The sequence below is a fragment of the Glycine max genome, chromosome 9 (genome assembly GCF_000004515.6).
Source record: "Glycine max cultivar Williams 82 chromosome 9, Glycine_max_v4.0, whole genome shotgun sequence".
NCBI classification, from domain to species: domain Eukaryota; kingdom Viridiplantae; phylum Streptophyta; class Magnoliopsida; order Fabales; family Fabaceae; genus Glycine; species Glycine max.
The window spans coordinates 40,723,631-40,741,421 of NC_038245.2; the positions used below are offsets into that span (position 1 = coordinate 40,723,631).

The 17,791-nt window shown below is 28.0% G+C and overlaps 2 protein-coding genes across 2 annotated transcripts in view; both read left to right on the top strand.

Annotated features, from left to right (window-relative positions):
- The first annotated feature begins 4,308 nt into the window (after nt 1-4,308).
- Nucleotides 4,309-6,378, top strand: LOC100527127 (nudix hydrolase 18, mitochondrial). The gene is made up of 5 exons (XM_003534085.5): nt 4,309-4,604; nt 5,124-5,223; nt 5,348-5,431; nt 5,536-5,664; nt 5,786-6,378. The coding sequence occupies exons 1-5, from the start codon at nt 4,429-4,431 to the stop codon at nt 5,906-5,908; spliced, it is 612 nt and encodes a 203-aa protein (XP_003534133.1). The 5' UTR covers nt 4,309-4,428; the 3' UTR covers nt 5,909-6,378.
- A 10,860-nt stretch (nt 6,379-17,238) lies between these two features.
- The window catches only part of LOC100775381 (NDR1/HIN1-like protein 10), a 1,053-nt gene continuing 500 nt past the window's right edge, over nt 17,239-17,791 (top strand). The window contains exon 1 of the mRNA XM_026123931.2: nt 17,239-17,785. Coding sequence (XP_025979716.1) covers nt 17,311-17,785 — 475 coding nt within the window. The 5' untranslated portion in view covers nt 17,239-17,310. The remainder of the gene's footprint in view (nt 17,786-17,791) is intronic.

Consider the following 17,791-nt stretch of genomic DNA (forward strand, 5'->3'; position numbering starts at 1 on the left):
TGTTAGTACAAATTGTTGATAACTATTTTTTATAAAAAAAAATTGATAGATTATCTTTAATTAAGTCTCTCATCTTAATCATCTTAATCAGGTTTTTTCATTCGAAATGTAATATTTGAGTTTGAAACATTACTCAAATTGGAATCCAATTTCATTCACACTAATAACTCAGGAAATTTTGTTTTCGCATTCGTTTTGGGATATTACTTAAAGAAATTAAAACAAAATTTGGTTCAGACTGTTGACGAACATTCATTCATAGTCTTTTCGATGAATTTTTGTCATATTCTCAGTGCATGTTTGTATCACCGCTTATTTGCCTCTAAAGTTTCATTTGTTTGCACATGGTAGAGAAAGATAACAGAAAAGAGAACAAATGATCAGTAGGACACACTTTTTTATACTTTATTTTAATTCAAATTTTTTTATCTTATTTTATTTTTTTTTCATTTTTTTCCACTACAGGGGCCTAAGTTACGTTTTCAAAAGAATATCCTTTATTACTTATGTGTTGAAAGGACATGAAAATTCATGCGATCATAATTATACAATTACACCAAAAATTAGTTTTATAATCAATTTAAAAGACTAATAACATGTTTAAATACCTTTTAAAATTATGATGATTACTTCAAACTTACAATGTCACCATAATTTTTTAAAAACTTTGTTTCACATTTACGTGATTTTAACTCATATGAGTATTACCCCCAAAAAATGTTATAAAACTTATAGGAATAAAAAAGTAAGAAGAAAAAAAAAAAAATGAGTGGGTGAAGTTGGAGTCTGAAGACATGGCTAGCTAGCTTCCCACCAATAACCGTGTGTGCTGCGAGTCTTTTCAACTCCGAGTTTCTTTCCACTTCACTTTCATCACTGTGCTTGAAAGCGACCCAACCTGCAGGCCGCGTCTAATCCACCCACCCACACTTGTGATTTGTGAACACGCTGGCTCTCTCAACTTGCCCCTTGCCATCACCCCCACTCTTTCTAATATTTTATTGGTAAAATTGTATTTTTTCCCTCCACTAATCTTCAGTTTTAAATTTAGTCACTAGCTAATTTAATTTATAAAATTATGCAATATCAATTTGTTGGATCACAATTGAACGATGTTAACTGTCACGTATTATATTTTTATTGGATGATGACGATCACGTATCATATTTTGATCAAATGTCAACTCCATAAAAAATGAAATGCATTGTTGTTTTCATTAACTAATCAGAACATGATACGTGATAGTCATCATCTAATAAGAACGTGACACGTGACAGTCAACATGACTTACTAACGGTTAACGTCTAATTGTGGTTTGAGAGACCAACCTTACATGATTTTATAAAATAGGAGAATCCAATTCGTGAATTAAATAACTGAAAGGACCAAATCCAAAACTGAAGATTAAAAATATAATTTTGCGCATTTTATTCGCAAGACCAAATTGCATTTTTGTCACTCATGCCCTCAATTTGTGACTTTTCTTTCTTTCTATTTTTTAATCATTAATCAATCAATTGTTCGTGTAAGTCTAGAACCGGAAATAATTATTTGTGTGACCAACTATACTGAATAATTATGTTGAGTATAGTATATTGCAATATCATTCATATTGATGATACACTACAAATTAGGTGAGCTGTTAATCTTCACAGATGGAGCTTATCAAATAAGCACATCCCCAGAGTTTGAAAATTAGAAATGCTTCCTATTCCGGGCGTGATTATGGATAGTATGGGCACAACATGAGTGTGTACTTAAAAAAAAAAAAGGAAGATAATGTAATGTAATGACATATGAAGGAGTTGAAATATTGGGGATTTTTTTTATTAAATAACCACAAGATATATATATATATATATATATATATATATATATATATATATATATATATATATATATAAACAAAATAATAGTAGAAAAAATGTAACAGGGTGAATCCTAGTACAGTGCAAATAATTAGATGTCTACCCTTGTTCCTGTCCTATTTTAAAAAACGCAAATAATCCGAATACCATTATTTTTATGCTAACAAAGTGAATATTCTTTCTCAAAATCAAGGAGTTTAGATGGATATTTATTACTTCAAGGTTCATTGTCATACCTAATTTGATGTTATATTTATTTTCTTACTCATTTGTTGATTTTCTTAGTTGAATTATTCATTCTTACTTAATGTGAAATTACTTCACTTAAATCTACATTTGTTGCACTGAAAAATATCTTTCAAGTTCTAATCATTTATCCTGCACATCTTATTATGCAGAGGCGGAGGGAAGGGGTGACCCACAGGAGTCATGGTCACCCCCAAGTTTTTTAAGTGCAGTGATATTTCTAAATATTTTTTTTTGCCCCCCTCATTCTTTCATAAAAAATAAAATAGAAATGTTTAATTGTTAAAAATATATTCATATCTGTGTTGTTAATTTACCGGTATTGAGAATTCTATGTAATCATTCATTATATTTTGTGATAATTATTATTTTTTTGTTATTATTAAATCTTGTTCAGAATAATGTATGAGTTATATTCAATGAAAAATAAAGCAATCTTAAAGAAAATTCAGTTTTGCTATGCATTATATCCAAACATGTTCAAGGTCGAGAATGTCTTGTAAGTATTGGTTAACTTTATGCGACTAAAGTATATACAACGTCATAAAAAGTTATTCAATTGGTAAGAATTGTATTCATATTTCAAAAGGATATAGATCTTAATCACACTGTCAACGTGAGGGTCTTGGGAGTGTCACTCATTCAGTGTTGTTCATCAATACATTTTTGTATGTTAGTTAGACTTATTAATTAATATCTCTTATACAGAATCTAATTATATATCCAAAATCAAAATAAACTTAATTATAATAAAAAAATATAAATTATATATATTAAAAAAAATTATTGAGCAGTTTTTTTTTTGTCTTGGTCCCTTTAATCAAAATTCAAGCTCCGGCGGTTATTATGCTTTGTTAAGTATCCTAAGAAGATTGCAGGATTAACAACATTGATCATTGATTTTGGATATAATAACCAACATTCTATCCCCTTACATTTTATGTCGAGATGCAATACTAATGCCTACCAAGCCACTAGGGTTGGTAATTGTCACAAGACTTGGGATCATTCATTCTCATTTATAATTATCAAAGTTGCATGAAACTTATTATATTATACTCACTTATATAAAAATTATTTAACCTTAGTTTAAACTAAAATGATTCATATATATGATAGAAAATCACTTAAAAAATAAATCTTACGAACAATAAAAAAATTGAATTTTTTTTTCTTCTAATTGCTTATAAGACTCATTTTCATACGAATTTCATAATATATTATAGTTATTTTTTGTTCAAACATCAATTATGCCTCATAGTTTCATGTATGTGAATCAAATGGAATATATTTTACATTTCAAATCAATAAATTTAAAATTACGTTCCAACATAAAAAATGAATATATTTCAAAAGGATTATTTTGACTCACTTTAATAACATTAAAGACTAAATTAAACTTTTTAAAAGATAAAAAATTAAAATGAGTACAATTCAAATATAAAAAACTAAAAATGTATTTTAATCCTTTTTAATATAAAATAGCCGCATTAAAATTATAACATTTGATCGCGTCCATATTACTTAATTTCCACCACCAAATTGACTTATTAGAGTTTCTTTATATATTTTTTATCCATAATAATTAAACACAAGTATCAGACAATTCATAACAACTTACTCAGATTACTCAATTAATTTATGTAAACTTTAGAAAGTATAAGACGAATAAAATCAAAAAATATTTTCTAAAATCAAATGACTTTTTTAATACATCATCAAGTCCATGATAGAGATAAATTTAATAACACTAATTTTACTATTCATAAGACCTTTAAAAGACTAAATGCAACTTTAAATATGTAACTCTTTTAAAAATATATTCTCATTTTCCTTCTATATTATTTTTTTATCACCTTACTAATTACATCTATTATTTTCCTCTATTTTTTTTTTCCATATCTCTTGTATTTCCATCCCAAAATGGGATAGATGTTTTTTTACCGGGAGAAAGTAAAAAAAAAAAAGGTTTCTAAACACACGAGGGTAAAGTGAAAAAACGGGGGAAATTCCGAAACGATTTTGAACTTTCTACCGAAAGAAATAAAAGGCAAAAGAAAACGTTTCGATTTTAAAAATGCGCGTGATTAAACGCACTGGTCCATGCGCTGTGTTTTGAACGCTGTAGTTGTCTACTCTACGCGCACACACATCGAAACCAACATATATATAAACAACTACTTTGCCTGTCCCATACCATATTTCATGTCTGTTACTCATTTCTTCTCATCTTCTTTTTCTTCCCTTTAAAATTATTATTCCGTGCAAACACAACAACAACTTCATCACCAACACGAAGAACAAGATTAGCGTTATGGGTCTCTTCCTTTCTAGGAATTTGGCTTGCAAATTCATATACCCTTTTCTTTTTTCCAATAAGGTTTCAAAGGATTTGTTCCCCAAGCAGTTGGAGAACATGATGTCTCTGGTCTCTCCTCGTACTGGCAGGCATTTGCAGCGCTATGACAAAGGCTGTCGCCAAGTTGTGGGGTGTGTTTCTCTTCCTTCTTTCCTTCTTCTTTCTGGGCTTTCTTAAAGTTCTGATTTTTATGGGTTTCATTTTCTAAAATTAATGTTTTTTTTTATAAATAATATTACACTAGTCAGGGATTAATTTCTAATTCAAAATTTATTAGTTTCAAAATAAGTGTTCTGAAAACTTAAAAAATGGAAAGAGGAATGAAATTTAGAAAACAAAAAGGAATTTTGAAAAAAGGAGTTAAGCATACAAGGCCTTAATCTCTAGAATTGAAGATGGTGGACAAGTTTTGAAATTTGCAAGGTTTTCTCAATTGGGGGTTCTTCTTCTTCTTCTTATTATTATTTTAAAAAGGGTTAAAAGCGCGTCCTTTGATTTGATTATTGGATGGCCGGTGGGGGAAACACATTTTTTTTATATAAAAAAAGTTATTTTTCTTGGTGGGTTTGAAGTTAAATTTGTCTTTTCTCTGTGCATATTGAATTGTTAATCTGACTTGTTTTGTGGTGGTGTTTTTTGGAAATGAACAGATGCATTCCTTACAGATACAAGAACAATGGAACACAGGATAAGGAATTAGAGGTTCTTGTGATTAGTGCTCAGAAGGGTCATGGAATGCAGTTCCCAAAGGTATTGTTTGCTCCTCCACATCTTGTGTTGTTTTGAAACCCTTTTTTTTTTTTTTTTTTTTTTTCATTTTCAACCTCTTTTGGTTTTGTTGCTGATATTGTGTGCATGTGTTGTTTGGCCTCAGGGTGGTTGGGAAACTGATGAATCCATGGAACAAGCTGCTTTAAGGGAAACCATAGAAGAAGCTGGGGTTGTTGGCAGTGTTGAAGTAAGTGTGTGCAAACACTTTTATTAGTTTTTTTCTTCGCCCCCCACCAAATAATTGTGCCTTTGATTCTTACCTTGTGTGTTGTTGTCTTTGTTTTCTTGCAGGGTAAATTGGGAAAATGGTATTACAAGAGCAAACGCCAACCCATAATGCATGAGGGATACATGTTCCCTTTGCTTGTTAAGAAGGAATTGGATAACTGGCCAGAGATGAACACAAGAAAACGAAGATGGGTAAGTGTGTAACAAAAAATTATTCACTTGTCAAATTCACTTTCGCGATTGCAATAATCTTAATTTGGTATGTTCAATTTGTTAGTGTCCTAATGTTTCATTGATGTGCATCATCATGCAGATGACTGTGGATGAGGCAAAAGAAATATGCCCTTATGCTTGGATGAAGGAGGCTTTGGATGAATTGGTCAGAAGACAAACTCAACTGCATTCCAAAAAGGATGGGGATATGAGTAGGTTGTAAAAAAAAAATTGTATAGCGTGTTTGGTTCCAAGTCACAGACGTGATTTTTACACGCTTAGTCAGAAACTAATAGTTATAGTTTTCACATCCTAAATGCGATTTCTTACTTCTCAAAAAATTTCCAAAAATGCACTTGGTCTCTTGCTTTTGGAATCTACAAAGTGGTAGAACAGAAGCACTCACGCGGTGTTGTTAGGGCAGAGAAATTAGGACAAGTCATGAAGAGGAGGGAAAGTGCAGTTCAAGGGGTGTGCTCACAATTTGTTCCTCTCTTCAAATTGGCTATAGTTTGAAAGTTCTGCAGCAGATCTAGTCATAGAAATCAGTTGTAGATTGTAGAAATCAATTCATTCTTTCATTCATTTGATTCTTTTGTACTGTAATGTAATGTATGTAGGCCATGTGTAGAATACATTATTCTTCGGGTACCCAAAAAATCATAAAAAAATCTTCCATTTTGTGACTGAAAACTAGTAGATTTTGTATCTTCTATTACTATCACCTATCTGAGATTTGAACAACTCCAAGGGTCACACAACAACCAATATGAGTTATACTTGAAATAATGAGTTAATTTGGTGTAATTAATTTTGAACTTTTTATACTCTACCTTTTTTAAATGTAAGAACTAAGGAACCATATAGCGACTATAACTTTCCTAATTACAATGATAACATCAGACTGGTTTAACTATGTTTTTATAATTCAATCTTGAATGGAACTGAGCTTTATAAAGTAGGGACACATCTGATAAAGGTCTCAGAAATTGAAGTTTCGTAAGCATAAGATGCTGCTCCACTCTTTCAAAGTGAAAAAATCACAAGGGCTTCGGCCATCGTTGAAAGAGCAATATTATACAACTTCTTGCTTTCATAAATTGTGGGGTTGTTCCATTCAATGTTTTTGTCCCCAACTAAAAGTACTATAAGTCACTTTTACCCACACTTTTGTATTTGGCCAAGTATTTGTAAAATTGATTTTGAAGTAAAATAATTTATATATATATGTATATAAATTATTCTGAAAGCAAGTTTGATATAAAATTTAGTGTAATTTTTTTAAAGTTTAATGGTGATGAATTAATATTTTAAAACTTATCAATAAATTATAAGTTATCGTTAATATGACTTTTAAATAAATTATTAATAATAATTTGTGTCTAAATTATGATATATAACAATTTTAAATTATAGAAATATTTATATTTTTGATAAAATCAGGTTTGACATATGACAAAATTAATTATGTTATTTTTCAGTGTGAAATCAAACACAACATAATTGAAGACGATTGTTGTGTTGATTAACATCAAACTATGGAATCTTTGCGGCAAATCCTTTGTGGTTATGTTAGTAGGCAAAGATCAGGTGGCTGAGAAGTGAGAACAAAGACAATGATTGAGTAGGGAATATATCATTCGTATTTAATCAGATGCATTTCATTTTGCTTTGTCTCATTACTTTCAAATATTTTTTCAATAAAATAATTATAAAATAAAGTGAAATCCTTTCTACTACTATATATTGATCATTAGTTAAAAGTTCTCATCCCAATCAATTGAACCCGTTTCTATGACAACGGCTTTGCTAAAAATTTCTTTAATGAGAAAACATATTTACGAAGCAAGAGAATATAAAAAAAATTGAAGCGAGAGAAAGTTATTTCTTTTAAAAAAAAAAAAAAAAAAGAAATCACTAAAGTTATAAAATCATTAGACAAAAAAGTAAGACTTTTAACTTAGGCCGACCCGTCCTGGTTAACTATTAATTATAAATTATTTTTTTGACAGAAAGCTTCATTTTTTTTATGATCGTTTTTGACAGAAAGCTGATAATTTATTAATACAACTCATTTGTGGACGGCATATTTGTTTTTACACAAAAACAATATGTCAACCACACCACCCACACAACATTTATATGGAACTATTTGCTTTTCTAGGATATTTTAAGATTATCTTACCTTTTTATATTAATTAACGTATTTTACATTAATACTTGATATTTAACAATGTTATTTATATGTACATATATAACTATACATCACTTTATACTAATACAACTTTAATTACACTATGATTTATTTTCTAAATAATTAATCCATGTATGATGTATTCTTTGTAATAAGAGATGAAAACAGCATGCAGAACAAAAGACAAAGGCAGACTACTAGGTCAACCCGTGAGATGATAAGAGGTAACATTATTACATGATTCTGATTGGCTAAGCAAAAAAGTTGATGGAGATGTCTAATATTGTATTTATTTCCCACTCTGTGGATGGCCCGGGGTTTCAAGCCAATGATGTTGCTATCACCATTTTCATATTATCAATCATGCATAGCAAGTACCTTTCCAATGATGTGGAAAATATCAATTATGCTATAATCCCAACAAGTGAGTTTACGATTTTGGGAGTTTTCCACTCCACATAACAAGACGAATCTCTTGGGTAAAACCGTCCATGGATAAACATCAGCCACTCTTTGTTTACATACTTGTTTTGTTTTGAGACGATGTGTTTAGTTGGTCAATGGATGTTGATGAGTATGAGCTTTTGGAAATTTAATGGAGTAACGTGTAAGGAGAGAGAGTAAACGGAAAGACGGAGTCAACTGTTGTGTGTTTAAGACATAATTAATTGTATAGGAGATTAGATCAAGAAAAAAATGGATCATATTTAATAATTTTTTAATATTGATGTAAAATTATTTTAATATAATTACTTGTAGTTTTAAATTTGAATTTTGAGATAATAACTGTGTAAAGTTATGAAACTTGATCGTGTGAGATCTCTCTAAGATAATGGCGAAGTGATTTAATCTAATATATATTAAAAAATTTAAAATTATATATATATATTTATTATATATAAATATATAATTAACATTATTTAAATAAGAAAAATTCATTTATATTTTAAAATTTAAAATAATAATTGAAGTAATAAAGTTGATAACAGAAGTCTATAAATAATAATTTAATAACACAATTACATAAGTTTTAAATTTTTTTTTAGAACCTTTTGGAGCATTTTTTAAGTGGAACGGGTTGTAAAAACCAATTCGGGTGGTCGGATTTACCCCAAATTGGTTAGATCTAACCGAGTCATCTCACGTCAAATATATGATTGGTCCAATAAATAAATCGGCCCGATTATGCCATCAAATCTTGGTTAGACTGATTCAACCGACTCGATCCAACCGAATTTTTAAATTATGATTTAGAGTGATTTGAGTAAATTTATAGTTAAAGAATATATATATACTAAATGCTATTTTTTGTGGGATTCATTATTTTATTTTGGATTTATTACAACTTAGAGGTAGAGAATGATGATGTAATCCAACGCATCAAAATGCTTTAAATTCAAAAAAAGACTTAAACTACTTATGTTTATCTGACTCCAATGAGAAGAGTGAAGACTCGGAACTACAATTTATAGAGTGGGAGACCCTAACTTCACTCAATCAATCTCTTGAGATTAAATGATACTATTTTAGTACTTAGAAATAAATTATAGAATTCAAGTTTAGTTAAATTTTGTAAAAATATTGATTCTTGATATATATATATATATATATATATATATATATATATATATATTAGTTAAAATAAAGACGGTCTATCTCGATAGTTTCTGTTTTAGAGAATATTATTATCTAAGTGTTGATTGAGACATAACCTTAGGCCAGGCTAAATAAAAAAGAATAAGATTTTAGATTTAAATATGATCTTTTTATATTTGAATAATTTTAGAACTGAAATCATAATTTCGTAACTATGCCATAAAATTATAATAATTAACTTCATGACCGAATTTCAAATTTCTAATTAGCACTTATAAAAAAAATAATTCTTCACCTTGATCTACTCTACAACTACTTTCTATGATTTTGTTGTTATCAGCACCCAACTACTCATATTGTCATTGTTGCTCTTATTTTAGTCACCAACCTTACAATTCACATTCCTTAACTATCTTTGTTATTATCACTACCTCTCCGCAATAAAGTTAAAAATCCTAATTAGAAATATTATTCTTTACGCAACTAAAAGATAGAACCTAGTATTTAGAACTCATTAGAAATATAATTCTAATCTCATATTTTAAACACGAGTTTAATTAGAATATATTAGTAATATAATTTTTTATATTATTATCCAATTATGTATTTTCATATAATAAAAAATCATTGATTTTTAATAACTATTTCATAAGTCATATTTAAGATAATTTTTAATTAATTGACAATATAAAAAAATTATATTGATAGTGCATTAAATTAAACTCTTCAAACATTCCCTAACCACTTTTATTCTAAAATACCAATTATACTCTATAAAAAATTAATTTATTATTTTAGAAAAATAAAAATGTTAATTACTTTTTTTTAATAACTGCCACTAAAGACCCAACAGAAATCAGGAAAAAAGTTGGGAATAACTACCCCAATTAGGACATCCCTTAAAAGAGGACATAAGGAAGGGGGAAAGGAGTAAATGATTCTACAAATTTAAACCAATGTCTACATCATGATCATTATTGGTTAATGCATCAAAACTTCTAATAGCTTCCTAATTTATGCTATGGAAATTTATATGGGAAGCACCTTGCATATGAGATCATATAACCCACACAACACAAGATCAAGGCAAGGATGAGATGGGTCCAAGCCACTTTAGAGTCCATCTCCACCAAGATCCTTGATTACTCAATAGGTAGCACCATACATAATCCCCACATCACACCCCGCAAAGTTCATCTTGGAGTACTGCTGAATAGATGCCATGTTGCAAATAAAACCTTTTAGATTTTTCCCAGTGTCATCATCTCTTAACAAATTTCCACAAGCTACCCATGAGAAGGAAAACACCTACCCATCAGCATCTGGAATAACACTAAGTATATTTTTTCTGTTTTGAGACGACCAGTATGTCGGTCAATGAATATTGATGAGTATGAGAGCTTTTGGAAATTTAACTTGGTAGATCCGTGTAAAGAGAGAGTAAAGAGAAGACACAGTCAACTTCTATTTGAGACGTACAAGAAAATATAAAAGGTTGATCACATGATTGAGAAAAGGTAAAAAAAAATAAAGAGGTTGTAAGTTCAATTTTTTAACTGAGATTTTTAATAAAATTAATAAATTAACATTTGTCAATAAAAACAAAAAACTATTTGAGACTTACAATTTTCTGAGATTATAGGAAGAAAAAACCAAAGCTATTTGACACTTCAAATTGAGCATAGAAATTGAGTTTAATATATTAACAAAGCTCGAACCAATTCATACCCTCAAGCATGATTAGAAATAGATTTTTGATCAGGAGTATGGGGAAAAAATATTGGAAAAAAAAACAAAGCTTTAGTGATCTCTATAAGTAGAAGAGATTAGACTTCTTCTGTTCACTATTGATCGGAGATATCTTATTTACACAAAATCTGTTTTAATATTATAAATGGATTTTTCACTAGTTCAATATCTAGTCATGTTCGTGATAGTAAAATAGAAGATAAAAAACATCTTTTAATATAAAAAAAAGGAGAAAAATGTGTGCATACATAGTGCCAATAAACGTATAAGAAGACCCTAAAACAATCTACAAATGTGTTGTGTCTTGATTGAGCATAGGATGCTGAGAATAGAAAAAAGGGGTTAGAACATAGAAGAATGACCTCATATGCAGCACTTAATTATCTCCCTGAACTTCTCTTTTCCGGGGCTTTTGTTCATGATTGGATGGAAATAATAATAATTAAGAGCAATAGCCAATGATACGTGTTGGGAAGTAATGCTAATGGGACACTCTCACATAGTATTTTTTAATTTTTATCATCCAGCAAAATCTTTCTGTCTTATAAATAGGAAGCAAATTTCACTAAATAAGGAAGCACATTATTAAGTAATTAATACCAATGGATTTCAGTTAATAAGAATGATTGGTATGGAGAGTGTTAAATAGTGTGTTTTTAACGTTGTAATATCCATAAATCAAAAAAATTGATTGAAATGAAACCAGATGAAAAAAGAAATTTGATTAAAGAATAGATAAACTGAAATATATATTTCTTTTTTTCCCCTACCTTTTCATTCTGATTTTACTTCGTTTAGATTAGCAAATGATAATCATTAATCAAGACATTCAAATCAACAAATGGTGACACAAGATAGTAAACATAGTTGTGATGAAGATGATTGTTTCTTATGTAGACATCTTTTCACTACCGAAAGAACCAAGAAAGCTACATTTCATAAAAGGATGCACAGAAAGCTACACTATATTACAAAAACGGTATGTCTCTTCTTCTATCATATGTGAACAAGGCATAAATAGAAACTTAAAAAAGAAGTGAAAGAACAGGAAATTATTATGCTAATTTCTTAAAATCTTCCAATCTAAGTTTTTGTACAGCCAAATTAATTAAATTAAGGTTCCTTGTTACTTGTTAGACAAACCAACCATTTTGGAGTTATTTATTTAGTCGGCTAAATCTCCCTAGGAAAGCTCAAGCAAGAAAACATAAGCCAAATCCATCAAATAGGACAATGGTTACACCCTATTACTGGATACTGAACGTGGAAACTTCTTTTAACAAAGATTCGAAACATGATTCATCATATTATGAGATACTATTCCCTTCTGTTAAACCCAACTTTATTGGTGTTGCAGCACTAATTATTTCTTCACAGATTGTGTGTTTATTGTTAGAATCCTCTGCAACCTATGAAATCTTAGTTGACAATGTCAATTTGTACATAATTTTTCCATCATAATCTCCATTTGCGGGATTCAATTTTGATTTCCTACTTATGTGGAGAGAGCTAGGAGCTTCATGTTTCACTATATGTATGCATACATGTCAAATAGTTGTTTAAGCGGCAATGATGTGACAATTGTGGGGATAAGTTAAGTTTGAAGAGAGACAATATGCATCTCGACGAAATAGAATGATTTTATTCTGAATCAAATTATTCTGAGTAACAATACAATAAATAACAAAACAAAAATTAATCACATAATAAGATTTTAGCAAAATAGAAGATTAAAATTGATTTATTTCTAAAGTATAAGAATCACTTATTGACCAGGCTAATCCATTAAAATTGACTTGCTCTTAAAGTATAGAAATCACTTCACTAATCCATTAAAATTGACTTACTCCTAAAGTATAGGAACCACTTATTGACTATACTAATCATAACTGAAACAAAGAAAAACAAACAAAATATACAGTTACAAAAGTAATTTAAACAAATTTAAAAAGTTTCAATAAATTCTCAAACTCTTCAATCAAAATAAAGCTGTATAAAAAACTGCTTCTGAATAATTTCCCTAACACTAACAAAGATACCACAAGCTTTGACTGTTAACAAGCCGACCCCAAAATAGATTTGAAAATACCATAGAAGTAGAACAGAGGTTAGTGAAGAAGTTGATGCTATCAATAGGAGGATAAATTGTAAATCTAATTCTAAGACAATATGAGAACCTGCATTTGCTTCCATCCAAAATAGAGATAGAGACAGCTTAATATAGAAACATGATAAGCTCTACAACTCTAGAAAGCTAACTAGTACCCGAATAAGTAAACAATTAAAATGTGAAGCCTTCTAAAGAATCTCATTCCTAATATCTCTTTTCTTGACTAGATGCATTCCGTAAAAATTACAACCAAAATAAACCATAGTCCTTCAAAAAGCTACAACTAATTATGCCACAATCACCCTCCAGGAAAGTATCAGCAACTTTATTTGTTTTCAACTCGTCCATTTATGTAAAAGCCAACAAAATATGCAGAAAAAAAATAAAGCAGGTCTACCCTCAATAACATGGGGTAAACGGAATCAACTAAGAGATAAAGAATTCCAAATAATTATGTTAATTTCAATATGTGTGATCTGAAAGACAGTAAGCAGAAAAATCATACAAAAAAGTAGATGAAGCACAGATCAATGGTAAATCGGGAAGAAAAATGATAGTTATCTCAACTCTCAACAATCCACCAATGTCATCTTTACAATATCAAAATGAAATGAAACCAACAGCATTAGTGAAAATTAAAGTGGCAATGAGCCAATAACATAGTCCATGTTTATTTAGAATGGTTCATTGGGGCTGTTGGAGTTAGAGTGCGGACTACCACCTAAACAGTAAGCCTCTAGAAATTGAGGTCAATTCCCTGATATTTAGTTTTCATGAATAATATCTGATAACGAATTGTAAGTGAATATACCTGCCATAACGAATTGTAAGTGAATATACCTGCCAATTGATCCCTATCATATATCTCCCCTATTATATACCTCTCCAAGAAGCTCACATTATTCTTGTTTTGAAACAAATCAATTAGTGTATTGTAAGTTACTAAAAGTGCGATCTATTTCTATATATAGATTCATGCCTTAATCCAGTAGTTTAATATTACACAGATTGGGACTCACTCCCTCACTATAGTGAGACATTGAATATTTATATCTTATAGACTGCTTTAACTAAACATTACACATCCATTCAAGCAAGAATCATACTTAATCACGTCGGAGCCAACACATTTAGCTTCTTTCACCTTTTCTTCCTTATAAAATAAAATATATAAAATATTATAGTTTATTAAAGTAAATTATCAAATATTTCCTTATAAATTATATATTTAATATTTACTAATATACAAATAAGAGAAAAGAGTATAAAAATATAAAATAACTAAACTATGTACTCTAAAATCATTAAATATATTAGTTAGTTTTATAGGTTAGGAAATAACAATGGTGTGAGTAATTTCATGCTTGTGTAATTTTTCACTCATAATTCATGTGACGGGAGAAAAAACATGATCAACCATTTATTTTTTCATTTTTTCTATATGAAAAGTATAAATTAAAAAATAATCTACAAAAAATAAAAATGAATATATACTACTCCCTCCAATCCTTTTATAAGAAACAAATCAGTCTATTATTTTGATCTTAATTGGAAGAAAAATATGAACTTATTTTAAGATGTATTATTTGATCTTCTATACTCTTAATTTATTATGAAATATGTTCATTAAATCTCCATGCAAATAGACAAATTTATTTAATACTACTTTCATTGGTGGAAAAAATATCATCTCTTGGATCATGTGTTGTGTCAATAATGGGTGCTTTTAAAATAAAATTAAAATTTATTATATTATTAATTATATTAAATAACTTAATGATATGAAGAACAAGAGGGATTACTATATAATTATTATTTTTGATTGTTTATTTAATCTATTTTAAATTTATTAAAATAGTGCAATTTGTATTAAATAGATATAGTTATTAATTATTTTAAAATAATATTTTAATGATTTTAAAAATATTAATTTTAATTACCTGATATTATTAAAGATTTAAATTGACTAACCTCAAATCATAAATTGAAAATTCTCATTTAAAATGATTAAAATTCTATAATATTATTATTATAGTTTTTGTTATTATTGTTCAAATAAGTGAGAAGGAGTATGTTTTGAAGCAGTTACATTACTTTTTACTTTATTAATTATATCTATTTTTATTTACCTATAATAATAATAATAATAATAATAATAATAATAATAATAATAATAATAATAATAATAGTAAATGAAAAGAAATTAAATCACATCAACCATTAATGTGGAGTTAAAGTTTCAATATGATATCTCTAAAAAATGTTGAAGGGAAAATTATATAATTAATTTAGATAAACATTTATTATAAAGTTAAAATTTTAATCCGACAATTATCAAAGGTTGAATTAAAGTTTACCTGTATATATTATAAAATAAATAGTAATATATTTAATATATGTATATTTTTATATTAAATGAATTTTTACTCTACATTTTTAAAATAATCATTATTTTAAAGATTAATCATAAGAGAATAATCGTCCATTACTACCAGATACAATCCAAGCGAATGACTATATATTTTGATATCAATTATTCAAATTTTAGTTAAATTTAATTTAAAATGATATATATATATATATATATATGTATATATATATCTATATATATATATATATATATATATATATATATATATATATATATATATATATATATATATATATATATATATATATATATTAAGAGATTAGTTAATTTAAAATATGCAATTTTAACTATAACTTTTTTAAAGATTTAATTACATAGTTACAAAATTATGTATAAATATACTATAATATAATTTTCATCATTAACTTGTCATAAATAATAAATATATTATTTTTAATTAAAAACTCTTTATTTTTAATCATGATTATTCTTAAAATATATATTATAAAGACTAAATTAAAAAAATAGACTTACATGTGTATATATATTTCTTAATTTCTATCCTTAATTAATAATTAAAATACAATGTTATAAATCATTTTAAAAAGCATTAATGAGATCAATTCAAATTTTAATAAATGTTAAATATGATGAAATCCAATCCATCACTATTGTTAATTATAACTTTCAACTTAATATTATTTATTATATATTTAAATATTTTTTTTTAATTTTCTGTTTAAAATAAAAATAAAAACTGTAAACAATTGTAAATTTAAAACAAAAACTAAAAAAAACAGGCTTATGATTTTAAAGTTGTAACCCTTAAAAAATTTAAAAAAGATTTTACAATTTTAAAGTCATAAAATAAAATAAAATCATAAATTATTGAAGTCTTTTTACGACTTCAGTTAAAAAAATAAAAATAAATAAATAAAAAGTCTATCACTTGTGAATTAAAAGTCGTAACACTTCGTTTTCAATAAATTTTTAAAATATATCCTGATTGAAAAATTGTGTAAAATTTTACCCTTATTTGATAAAAAAAAATAAAATCGAGAAGGCTGCATTTCACAAACCATCATGTCTCTTCTCCTGTCATATCACATATGTGAGCAGGGCTTTACATAGCACTTTCCATGAAAAAAGTAAAAATGGCTATAACGATTTCTTAAATCTTTGGATCTATTTTTTTTCCTCTTTTACTTATCTCTCTAGTACCAAATTAAATTAAGGTCTCTTATTACTTGTTGGCAAACCCAATCATGCCGAGTCTTTTAGTCAATCTCTATATGTAATTTCTTCTTTAATTATTATAATTAAAGCTTTTGACTTTTTGGATGGAATTTCGACATATTTTTACAACTTTTAATTTTTTAGATTAATTATCATTTTAGATCTTAAATCACACTTAAAATCCTTCTCTTTTTTAAGAATATATTTTGTATAGGAATTGACAATCCTTATGTAATGTATTTTGTTTATAGCAAGAAAATATTCCTAGGAAAGATCAACGCAACAAGCATACGCCAAACCCTAAACCTTATAAACTATAACACATACGAAAATGTTGCATCTTTGACAGTATCCCAAATCAGCCTAACGATGCCTTGCAAACCCCGCTGCATCTACTGCACAATCTACATATTTATATTCATTTTCATGCTTTGCTTCTTCCTCTTCTTGATAATAATCAACCCTTCAAGTGTCAAGTTCTACGTAACTGAGGCCACCCTCACACAATTCAACCTCACAAGCAACAACACCTTGTATTACAACTTCAAGGTCAACATCACAGTGACAAACCCCAACAAGCACATGATAGTGTACTATAGGACGATCAAAGCAATAGCTTGGTACAAAGATAATGAGTTTGATAGGGTGAGCTTAACACCCTTTGACCAAGGCTACAAGAATACCACCTTTCTTCGAGCAGTGTTTGTAGGGCAAAGTGTGATTATGCTCAAACCTAAACAACTTGGTGAGTACAAAGATGAGACAAGTATTGGGATTTACAATGACTTGGCTGTGGATTTTGATCTTAGAATTAGAGCCAAGTTTGGAAGAATTAAGAGCAGGCGTTTCA

Coding starts and splice junctions, on each gene's coding strand:
- LOC100527127 (XM_003534085.5), top strand. CDS start 4,429: ATGGGTCTCTTCCTTTCTAGGAATTTGGCTTGCAAATTCATATACCCT. Junction 5,224..5,347: donor ATGGAATGCAGTTCCCAAAG/GTATTGTTTGCT, acceptor GTTTGGCCTCAG/GGTGGTTGGGAAACTGATGA. Junction 5,665..5,785: donor ACACAAGAAAACGAAGATGG/GTAAGTGTGTAA, acceptor ATCATCATGCAG/ATGACTGTGGATGAGGCAAA.